General features: G+C 37.5%; 2 protein-coding genes across 2 annotated transcripts; both read left to right on the forward strand.

The window, feature by feature from the left end:
• Positions 1-216: 216 nt before the first annotated feature.
• prelp (proline/arginine-rich end leucine-rich repeat protein) lies at positions 217-8,153 on the forward strand. The gene is made up of 7 exons (XM_079341859.1): positions 217-279; positions 4,494-4,929; positions 5,335-5,520; positions 5,648-5,805; positions 5,926-6,122; positions 7,309-7,384; positions 7,523-8,153. The coding sequence occupies exons 2-7, from the start codon at positions 4,498-4,500 to the stop codon at positions 7,611-7,613; spliced, it is 1,140 nt and encodes a 379-aa protein (XP_079197985.1). The 5' UTR covers positions 217-279; positions 4,494-4,497; the 3' UTR covers positions 7,614-8,153.
• A 1,944-nt stretch (positions 8,154-10,097) lies between these two features.
• Positions 10,098-11,693, forward strand: il19l (interleukin 19 like). Its single transcript, XM_079341241.1, has 6 exons — positions 10,098-10,110; positions 10,251-10,418; positions 10,608-10,670; positions 10,775-10,927; positions 11,027-11,089; positions 11,434-11,693. Exons 2-6 carry the CDS (start codon positions 10,263-10,265, stop codon positions 11,518-11,520), a joined length of 522 nt encoding a protein of 173 aa, XP_079197367.1. The 5' UTR covers positions 10,098-10,110; positions 10,251-10,262; the 3' UTR covers positions 11,521-11,693.
• Positions 11,694-11,954: the final 261 nt, after the last annotated feature.

Here is an 11,954-nt window from a genome sequence, read left to right on the forward strand (position 1 = left end):
AAGATTAAACCTCTGTGGGCCTTAGCAAGCAAGCAAGCAGAGGGGGAGAAAAGAACCACTGTGACCTTCAGATGGAAAAGAGCCAGGGAACAAACCCAACAAGCAGACTTGTCCGACAGGGGAGGGAGAGGAGGAGAGAGTGAGGGGAGGGTAAGGGACTCAGAGAAACTGAGGAAGAAGGGGAGGGAAAGGGAGGGGAAGGAAAAGAATTAGAGAGGTACAGAGAAGTAAAGGCAGAAAACTTGTGACTTGACAAAAGAGGGCAGGTACCAGAGGCAGGTAAGACACTTTCTGTGTTGTTTCCAGCGGGTGGGGGGGCTCGTGTAGGTGAGGTTTTTAATGATAACAAAAGAAATTTAGCGAGAGTGTGAGTTGTTGTGAGAAAAAAAGAGGCAGAAAGAGCAACACATGTGTTTGGGTTTCTGGACAGAAGGAAAATCCTGGCACTGGCACCCCTGAGCCATGCTGGTGTGTTTCTGTTCAAATGCAATGACACACAGAGTGGTACTGTGTACTGCAGGGTGCTGCTGCACACTTGGATTTCCTCTATACCTGTAAACACATACACATTTAATTCAAATAGGTTTAGGGTTAATCCTTTAATCATCTTCATATTTTCACCAACATGTTATGAAGAGAGTCATAACACATTGATGATTCCCTTTTGCTGACTTTGGCTGGTGAGAAAGAATCTTCATGTTCCCAGCTCTTCAGATCATCAAGCAATTACAAGGCAGTGCTTGATTTCATATACCTTACTATTCAGTAGTCTTCAGTATTTTCTCACAGTACATTCTGATGAACATAGACGTGAACTACTTTTAACCGAAGACCAGAGTTTACCTGAAAAGGAATATTGTTTTTTTATGCATTTTCAGACCTCTTAAAGTCAGGATTGACACTTCACGCTCAATTAACACGAAAATACTATATTTTATTTTATTTAATTGAAAAAGTCATCATTTGATTTCAACAGTAAATCATCTAACCCCTCCAGCTCCTAACATCCTTATTGCTCTTCATACATCTAGTCTTGCACAGGGGCTGCAGAGGCTGCCACACCCGTATGAGGAAATATTTTGGCCGTCTAATACAGAGTATCTGTTTATGATGAATGTTTCACAAGGAGGGCAGATGCTTCTAAAAAATCTCCAGTGTATGTATGCCCAGTAATTCTATCATGTTAGCGTTTTTCCCTTTTTTTGGTCGTGGGGGGCGGGTCTTAACTATTTTAATTATGTACAGTATAGAGATAATAATTTTCAAAGTTGGAAAATGCAAAATCGATGACATCACTTATTCTATAAATTCAGTTATTATGAGAGTTTTAAACTGTTCGGATTAGTAACAGATATTTCGAGATTGATCTGAGTCAGATTCCTGAATTGTGCTGTGCATGACGTGGCTCTTATTCAAAGCTTTAACTGAGGTCTTCATCATTTTCAGTAAAAGGAATGATAATGCATGCCAAAACAAGAAAGGGGAATTGGAAAGAACTGATCATCAAAGACTTCGTGTTGACGAGTCACTGTGAAATTATGTTTTCTATAAACTTGATCGACTTCATAGGTGTAAACAACAGTTTGAAAAACAGCTCTGACTGCTTTAACCCATCGCCTGTACTTGTTTAACAAAATGTCCCCATATCAGAACCATTTTCGTTTTCAAAATGTAGAATTGCAACCACACTTATAACTAGTGCACTCACTGTCCTCAACCAACCATTATGGACAAAGTATGATGGCTACAAAGCTCACGAAAAAGCTAATGTCCCTCCAGAGAAAAATTTGGTTTCCTAGTACAGTGATACTATCAGAAAATGTTAGTGCAGCATGGCAAACATTTTCAATTCCATACATTGATTAAAAGACTTGATTAATTTTTTCAGACAATTCTACAATTCCAATAAAAACGTACTTAAGATTGTTTTATTACTTCTCTTAAAATAACTCAATAGTCAATAGTTCCCCATTTTCACAGTTTTTATACAACTTCAACTGGGGAAAAGTCAATATTTTATCTTATTTCTGATGTGTTTATTTTGAGGTATGGTTAATGTAAGAGCACATTTCCGATTTAATAAGTGAAAACTCATTCAGGAAGAGGTTCAAGAGGCGTGGTTAACCTTGATAACAGCATGAGAGAAAACATTACCAGCAATAGTTCCACTAAACAGGGGCAACAAGCTTTTCAGGGAACATTTCTTTTAGTTATGTTTTTGTGGGGAGGACATGGGTAAAAGCTCTTTTTTTCCAGCTTATTATGACTTTATCTGATAGGACAGTGGACAAGGTTATAGTAAACTGGGAGAGAGAGTGGACAGATGATATGCTGAAAGGGAGCCACAGATTGGACTTGAAACCCTTGCCAAAAGGACAATGGTTGAGTGTGACCTACTTGTACAGTAGGCCACAGGGGTAGTCAAAAGATCTGGAAGAAGCAAAATATCTTGATGAAACTCGCTCACCAAATATGTTATTCATCAATTCTTTTGACAAAAGCAACGGTGGAATAACAATCACGTGCTTCTCAGGGATTCTGAACCATGTTGTTCTGGAGCTTTGGATCACATTATTTAAGCTTCATCAGAGGATGTAGTTTAATCATTGGTCAACCTGTGGACCATAGGTGGGCCATAGGGTGCTGTGTCCTTTAAATTATGTTCACAATCTTAATCAAAAAATGTCTTTCTAATAAATGAAGACTGCCGTAGTGTTGAAATGGCAATAAGTTATGTTTTCAAACTGATATTATTAGTTATTGAGGTTACAAACAACAAACCGATCAGTCAGCCAGCTTTGACTTCGGGCATCCACTTGTTTGTCAGGCTGCTATTTTACACAACAGCACCACAATAGGAAGGAGAGCTGGTTTTGAAGGGTTTCAAAAGTTCTTGGAGGGCTGAGAGGAAAAGGAAGGGTAGTGCCAGGGAACACCGTCAAACAAATATTCCGATTTGTTTTTCCATCCAGGACCAATACTGGCACTGATCCAGATTCCTGCCTCGCGATCCTTATGTGATGTTTATCACTTGGCCACAGGCGTGCCTCACTCAAACAGAGTGATTAGAAACAAATGATGAATCTGTGTTGAAGAATAATGTCAAATGTTTTTACAGCTGTTTGGTGATTACTAACATCAAGCTTGTGATAACAATGGAAAGTGTACAGACATAAATGCATGCAGAAATTCAAAACTTTCGGCTAAAGACACGATATGTGAACATGTATAATTAAAAACACCTTGATGAAATCGCTTCTGCTTGTCTGATTGAGGTTCAGACTATCGAATGAATTTTAAACACAAATATGTTAAAATATTTTCTTATTTTAGCACATTTGATGTTTTTTTTATAATACAGACTTATTACTCAAAACAGCTCTTGATAGAAATAGAATTTAACAAAAAGCACAAAAAGCACAAAAAGCATCACATAGCTTCTACCAAAAATATTTAATTTTCCAAAAAAATGACAGACTGTTATAATAAATGTCAGCTCTCTACTCATGAATTTGCCTCTCCTAGCAACAGTTCTGTGTTTATGATGGTTTAAGGACACATGTTGCCTCCATCAAAGTCTCAGTGGGATTTAGCTTGGTTTCCTTTGAGCTCCCTCGTGGGTCAAGGAGCTTTAGCCTTCCAGACCTGCAGTTTTTTCCTTCACAAATCTCCCTCTGAGCTAGTGTAACAATAGAGCCTTTATCCCAAAACTTGCTCCCTCTTAAGTAGTAATTTCCTGTATCAGTATCTACCCCTCCTCTACTGCCTGCGCTCTTGCTCACTTTATTTTACTTACATAACCTAACCACAAGCACTGATCTTCTGTTTGTCTAAACACCAGTGACATAGCAATGCATCTGACAGTACAACAAGTAAAGAGTCCACTTAAAACATTTCTTTTTATTTGACTGATCACAGCGTAAGATGAAAAAAACAGAAACAGTTATAAGACGACTTTGTGACTTAAACTGATCTCTCTTGGTGTCATCTGTTTATCATTTTCAGCTCGAAGCTGTAAAATTTGATGATGTAACATTAAATACAAGCGCAGATAAAGTTGCATGCTTACTGAATTTGTAAACAGTTTCACAGTCTCAGCATATTCATGAATCAGATTTTTAAATGACTCATGTTGTTTTGAGATTCTACCTTCCTTGACATTTTAATGTACGTGCTCTATAACACAAACAACAGTTTTGGAAATATTTTTGTCTGGTTAAAACAATTCTCTCAAGCCCTGTTTCAAAATAAGAACAATAACAAGGTAAATACAATCAGCAGTTTTCTTGAGTTTTATGTGTGACTAAGGTTGCTTCTCTCCAAAGACCTTTCAAACAGAGCCATAAACACATGAAGAAGCAATACACTGTGTGGGTAGGACAGGCAGACACTTGGCTGTTAATCTGTTGTGAGGAGAAATGTTCTCTCCATGAACCAACATTATGTAACCATACATCAGTAGAGTTTATCAATTCTGTTTGACTCTGTTATAGGACCATGAAGGCTGGCGTGGGACTACTCTCTGCATTGGCGCTGTTCCTCCTCATGGGGGCAGTGTTCACCCAGAGACTTCGCCCAAAGAAGCCCACAAGGCGCCCAGCCACCACCAGGAAGCCTTTTGCCCCCCAGCCACCTGGACCTGCACAGCCAGAGCCCCAGGAGCCGACAGATTTCCCACCACCCATCCTGGGCCCCCCCTCCATATATCCTGACTGCCCCAGAGAGTGTTTATGTACCCCAAGTTATCCAAATTCTCTCAATTGTGAGAACCGGAACATCCGTGTGATCCCTGTCATCCCATCTAGAACCCACTACCTGTACCTGCAAAATAACTACATCTCTGAGGTGACACCAGAGTCATTCCTGAACGCCACTGATGTGCGCTGGATCAACTTAGCAAATAACCGCATTCATCAAATAAACAAACAGGTCAGAGAGCTTCTGTGATTTATATTTATGATTTGGAAATCCCCTATAACTTTTTAAAATTAGAGACCACCAGATGCACTTGTTGTCATACATAGAAATTAAAATTAGTCTTATGGCGTAACACTATGAAATCAGTATAATTAAAAAAATATATTTAAATAATTACGGAAACACTGATAAACAACAGTAAAATTAAATTGTTGCTCGAGATGCAATTTGCTATTGTCATAGTCACATGATAATTAATTCTGTAATCCGCTTTTAAATCAATCAATTAATCAATTCAGGAATTGGATTAATGCATTGGCTGGTGATCTCATTGATCTTGTTCCAGTTTTGATGCATCAGAGTCCAGTATTGACAACTCGACTCAAAAAAGGGTTTCTGTATTCAATTCTCGTGCAGGTGTTTGAGAAGATCCCAGCATTGCTTTACCTCTATGCACAGCGTAACCACCTGAAAGAGGTGCCTTCAGGTCTCCCTGCCAGCCTCGAACAGCTCCGCCTCGGCAGGAACCGAATTTCTAAGATCCCCTCCGGTGTTTTCAACAAGATGGGTAACCTGACTCTGCTTGATCTGTACCACAACCAGGTAAACCTCTGTTTTAGAGTACCATTATTTCTATATTGCTACGTTGCACTGTTACAGTATTAACAGAAATAACGTCCTGTGAGTATTTTATGGAGTAACCATAAGAGTCTTATGATCTGTCTTCCAGCTGAGTGACAACGGCATTGGACAAAACTCTTTTAAGGACCTGAAGAGTCTCATGCAGCTTAATCTGGCTCACAACGCCCTGAAAAAGATGCCTGCTGGTGTACCTAATGGCCTCATTCAGCTTTTCCTCGACAAGAACAGCATAGATGACATCCCAAAGCAAGTATACAGAGCACAGAGCTGACGGTTACACATGCATAAAATTGTGTTTACATCACTAAACACTGGTGGGATCTAAAATGTCACTGTTGTTCCTGTCATCCATTGTCTTCTTGTTAGAGATTACTTCAAAGACTTCAATCATCTGGCGTTCGTAAGGCTGAATCGCAACCAGCTGAGTGATAAAGGTCTTCCTAAGTTTGTGTTTAACATATCCACCCTGCTGGACCTGCAGCTATCCCACAACCAGCTCGCTTCTGTTCCCCACTTCAATAGCCACCTGGAGCACCTGCACCTTGACCACAACAGCATTGAGAGTAAGCAATCAGCAGGATTTAAGAGAGGAAGCATATATTTCCAGCAATTAGAAAATCGATGGAACATCATCAATTGGTGATCATAAAAATGCTCTATTATTATAAAAGAACTATAGATCAAACACAAACACAAAAAGCCTAAGAGAGTTATCCATCTGCAGTTCCTGAACATTTATGTGGATTTTACATCATATTGGATTTTTCAAATCACACCCTTGTTCTTAAAGTCAGACAACCACAAACAGGTAGTTGTTTTCAGATAAAAGAGATGAACTAACATTCAGTTTACATCTATTTTTACCTTATAATCACTTACATTAAAAATGTCTTTAATGTTAGAGTAGTCGCTCAATACAATGAGACCCAGATATAGATATCATCCATTCTTCTGCTTTCACATGTTTTTAAAGCTATAAAATCCTCACTGCATTAACCAACCTAATACCAGCTGATAGCCACTTGCGTAGCAGCACCATTTTCTCAGGATTTTGTTTAAATTTAAGTAGCGACTAGTTAATACTGTACACTTTCATGTATTCAGTAGTCCATTACATGACTCCAAATGTATGCTAATAGCGCTCCCTGCCTGATAACTAATTATTTCAAAAGTGTGGCAGTTTTAATTATTTCTAAATTCTGTTTTAACTGTGCAAAAAAAAAGTTAATTCCTTTCAATAGATTTTAGTATGACCCAAGACAACCTAAGAAGAATGTAAGTGATTGTCTTTCTTTAAGACCTGCATAGAATGGTTTAATGTTAGATTTCATTTTAATTCTATTTTATCAATTTTGCTGATCCAAGAAACTGCTTTTTAATCCAGTAATGGGAAGTGTTATTCTGATTCAAGACCAGAGATGGACTAGTTTTTCCAGACTGAGCTTAGCTTAAAGCTAGCAGGCAATAAATCACCCTTCGGTAGTAATTCCTACAGTTTGACATGAGCAAAATAATTGCATCTTATTATTATTGCCATTGTTGTTGTCACACAGTTGATTTGCTCAACTGTGTGACCTCATTTATTGTCTTTACAGTTTTTCTTAATCTCTAGTTTTAAAGCTGTTTTAAAAGGAAACTAATTAAATCAAGATTATTTTAGCATTAAAGTTAAGGCAGCTGTCTTTAATTAATTTGGTACGTTCTTATTTGGTACTTAACATTGATGATGACTGTGTGTTTCCCTGACAGGCATAAATGGCACCCTGATTTGCCCATACAGCATTGACGCCGTCATGAATGATCACAATCTAGTGCCCAGTCTAAGGTACGTCATACACTGTCAGATCTTGGCTCTCAATAATACAAACGGCCACAGACGCACACTTTAACAAGAAGTAAACAGGAACAAACTATTAATAACAGTAATTGCAGTGTTATTAAAGAACCTGTTCTGATGCCTCAGGTACCTCCGTTTGGACGGGAATCATCTGAGCCCCCCCATCCCTGTAGATGTCATCATGTGCTTCAGACAGCTCCACTCTATTGTCATTTAGGAGAAGAACTGTGGGCTAGAAGCCTGAGGGCATGCACATACAGAGAAAACCAAACATTAACTCTAACCCTAAACACACATCCAGTACATACAAACTACGATGCAATACTGAAAGAGGGTGAGCTATGTAAATTAAATAGCTGTAAAGTTGTTTAAGCTTTTCTTAGTTTCATGGATGAAAAAAGATAGGTGTCATTAGACTGAACTTTCAATTTTGAAAGAGTGGATATATCTGCATTTAGTTGTTTTTTTAAAAGACGTTTTTTTTTCTTTGTTGTTGTCGTTGTTTTCTAAATAAAGGTACATTGACAGACATGCTACAGATATGAGGGTAGTTATGTTAACTAGCAGATATTCTCGGAGTAAAGTTGCAGGGAATGTCAAAAGAACCGATTAACCCCAGATGTGCCTGATATTTCAAGGTACTCCATGTAAAAATGTTATTACTATCTTTTGACTCCTACTCTCATGTATATTATTCTTCTGTATAAATAAGCTTTGTACAAATAACAGAAAAATAAAACTTTTTCTTCCATCATTGTATCGTGTTTGATGTTTGATTCTACTTAAACCTCCAACTATTATCAAAATGAAGTCTTTTTTTTTTTTTTTTAGAGTGGGATTATTCGTAAAGGTATCCTGTACAGTTTGTGTCCATCAATAATCAATGCTTATAAGCAAAGTTTTCAAGGTTCTTTTTCTTTCATTTGTATCATGCAACTGCATAAAGAAACACACTTTGAATTATTGAAAGTATTTATTTATGTAAAAAATTAAACTAATGTTCTTTGTTTTGTGGCAGTTAATTGAACTGCTTTAAAACAGCTTACAAAATATCAAGGGTAACAGATTCTCTCCAGTGACAGTAAATGTGTCAAATAAACACAATTAGGCTTATTTGAAACCAGCTTAAGATAGCATAAGGAGGCTATTTGCTTAAATAAAATGTCTGTCAGTCCAACTGTGTGATTTTTATCATCTACACCATTTTCAATGATAGGCTAAGAGCAAATAGCTAAAGCCAACAGCAATTTACAGAACTATCCAAATCATGGGATTAGAATGTTAAAGTAAGTTAAGTAAACTTACATTGTAGCTCAGTGTCCAACAAAGCTGAGGGATATCAGACTCCAACAAGTCTGAAACTATGGCAACAATTTGACCTGCAACAGGCACTACCTGTATCATTTGAGCCACGTTTGTCAAATGTATTAAAAGGCCTTTGAATATTACTGGGCATAGTAATAGTGGAATTTCATAGTTTGGTGGAATTTCTTTTTAGCTGAATTGTCAGCACAATAAATGTTATTTACGTGTTATCAAACAGTTTTACTTATTTGCTTGTGTTTTGTTTATTAGTAGAGGTTTTTTTACACTGCAGTGTGTTCGGCTCTCAGTTCCACATATTATAATGACCTAGCCAATGTAAAAGCCAATGGTACTCCATTCCATTTCAGAAAAAATGAAGGCTATTTTTTTCTATCAAAGTAAAGTAGAATAAATGTAAAGATAAATGCTTTTGACAAACATGTATTATTTTATCTGTTGAGGCTGCAACACAAAGACTCGCTTACAAAGTTTTATAACGACCTATAGCATTAAACACCTGAGCTCTATTCTGCCAACAGCTATTTTTATCAAGCAACAGTTGGAAATGATGCACTTCCCTGTTCACACTTGTATAAATGCTGTTGGAACTTCTAAATGGCTTTATATTTTTCCACGAACACAGGTCATACCAGTTTTCGTTGGACTTCCCTGAGTATTCTTTCTACTGTAAGAACATTTTCAGCAGTCATTAGTAGTTAAGCTCCACCAGACAAGCAGCCGAACAGGTCTGGTAGGTGTTTCAATCAGGACTTGACTGACAGCTAAGGAATATCTCCAGGCAAGAGAGACTTTCTTCAGCAAAATGAATATGAATATGATTTAATTGGAGCATATATTGTCAATGAAAATGTGATCAACCTGCTGTAGCAGACAAAGGTTGGCGTCAGAGTTCCAAGAGAACGGAAAAACTTTGCGTTACGGTTTTTGCGTAAAGCTTAACTATACTGTAGATGACTTTAAAAGTAATGACCAACACATTTTACCATCATTAGTCAATGATGCAATTACATCTGCCTAACAAGGAAGAATTTTTAAACACTGCAGGGATATGACGACACACTACTCATATGAGTGAGTCATTTATGAATTATCCCTTGCATCACTGACAGCGAAGGTGTTTCTCTCCAGCGACTACATCACTCATCACAGAAAAGGAAGTCTTTCATTATTCCTTTTCCTTTTCTTCCAATCAGGTGTTAGAACATCTGCCAGAATTTCCTTTATTTTCAAACACTTCCTCCTTCTGTAAACTAATTTGTTTGCATGAATACGTGTGTGTTTTTGTGTGCATGCCTAAAATCCCCTTCAGTCCACTATAAGAGGACAGATCATGGAGACACAGAAGCACATCTTTCCAAGGACTCTTCCGCAGATTTACACACACACAGGTGAGTGTACACACTCCTGCTCCTCTGATCTTAGACTTCATAATGTTTAAAAATATACTAGCATTTATTAGTAGAATTATCCTAATAGGTGAACATTGATTCTTAACTTTGAACTTTGTGTCCGTTATCTTTTTCATCAGACAACCAGAGTGATGAAGATGCTCCTCAGCTGCTCTCTCTGCCTGCTCGTCCTCCTCAGCTGTATGAGTGGATGTGTGGAGAGTGGGACTCTGCATCTGGACAGCTGCTCTGTCAGCGTTCACACACATGAACTACGCCAATATTACTCTGCAATACGAACAAATACAGTAAGTTGAACTCAGTCACAATCTGCATTTAATCGTAGAAATCAACAAATGTAGCGGTCACATTTTGCATGCAGGCACAGATTAACACAGCAACTGGAAAACAGCGCACATTGTTTAGGAAAGTTTTAGGTGGAATGAATTTGCCAAAATTTGGGATTGACTTTTTCTCTTTTGGACTTTGCCTTTCAGATAGAAGGAGACAGGGACATTGGAGTGAAACTTCTGGATACAAATTTAATAAAAGAAGTTCAGGTGAGTTGATAATGTTTGTTTTTCACCATGTAGTGTTGGTTGTTCATTTTTTCTTTTCCCAGCTCATTGTATGTGTGAGTGACCTCTATTTGTCGTTCTTTCAGGAGGGACAGACATGTTGTTTTCTACGTCTCGTGCTGCGTTTCTACGTTGAGCGAGTGTTCAGCAACTATGCCTCTTCTCAGCCAACACAGCAACGCTGCACCAGCGCTTTGGCCAATGCTTTTGTCAGCATCAGAAGAGACATACATAAATGTGTAAGTTAGTTTTTCCAAACATTTTAGAATTGCTTGTGCTTCAATCTAAAACAGGAAATGAAAAAACTATATAATGTTTATTTTCTCTCATTCATTCAGCACTGCCAATGTAAAGAAGAGACACAGAAAACAATCGACTCCCTGCTTGTTGAGTTTGATAAGGTATGCATTATTCAAACAACTTCTTATAGGCATTAATATCACTACATTGTGTTCAGTTACCTCTACATTTGATTTACAATTCAATAAATTCTATTCGGAGATTGCATTATAGCAAATATAATCAGGCTTCACTCCCTATTTTCTAAAACTACAAGTCTTTGTACTATAACATCATCTGTAAGAAAGCGGTTCTTCAGAGGCGATTGATAAATCAAATGACATGTTTAGAGTAATCTGAGGTGTGTGGTTATGTAAATAGAATTAACAATCTCAATTCAAATGTAACTTGAATTGACCACTTCAGGGTACTTAATCAACTGTGTTTTCTTCCTTTCTTGGAGCAGCTGGTGATAGCCTCAGCAGCCCAGAAGGCTATGGGAGAACTAAACACTGTGCTGGAGTGGCTGGAGGCCCAGAAAACACACTCATGATCAGGAGGAAGAAGAACCACAGCAGTCTCCGAAGAGTCTGCACCAAACTTAATGTTGTAACCTCTGTTTTATCATGCATTTCTCTATTTTTCTACTTAAATTAACTTAATGTATGTCACATGTGGACTGTTATTTGATGCCGTATTTATATATAATATTAAAGACATGTGTAAGTATTCATATTTTAAAACATGTCAGATTGTAAGCTAATGTATTTGTTTTACCATACGTTTTTTTTACTAAAGACAAAAGTGATGATTTCAATATCAATAAAGAAAAAAAATACTTATTTGTCTCTTTTCAGCATAAAGATGTGAGGGGTAATGTATCAGGCCTCTATATGGGTTTGCTCTTAGAAATGCACTGATGTGGATCAGAACTGAATAAAAAGTGTTTTTTTGTTCAGTTCTGATCCAATACAGTCGGAAACATAT

Source organism: Symphodus melops (genome assembly GCF_947650265.1).
Source record: "Symphodus melops genome assembly, chromosome: 4".
In the NCBI taxonomy this organism is placed as follows: domain Eukaryota; kingdom Metazoa; phylum Chordata; class Actinopteri; order Labriformes; family Labridae; genus Symphodus; species Symphodus melops.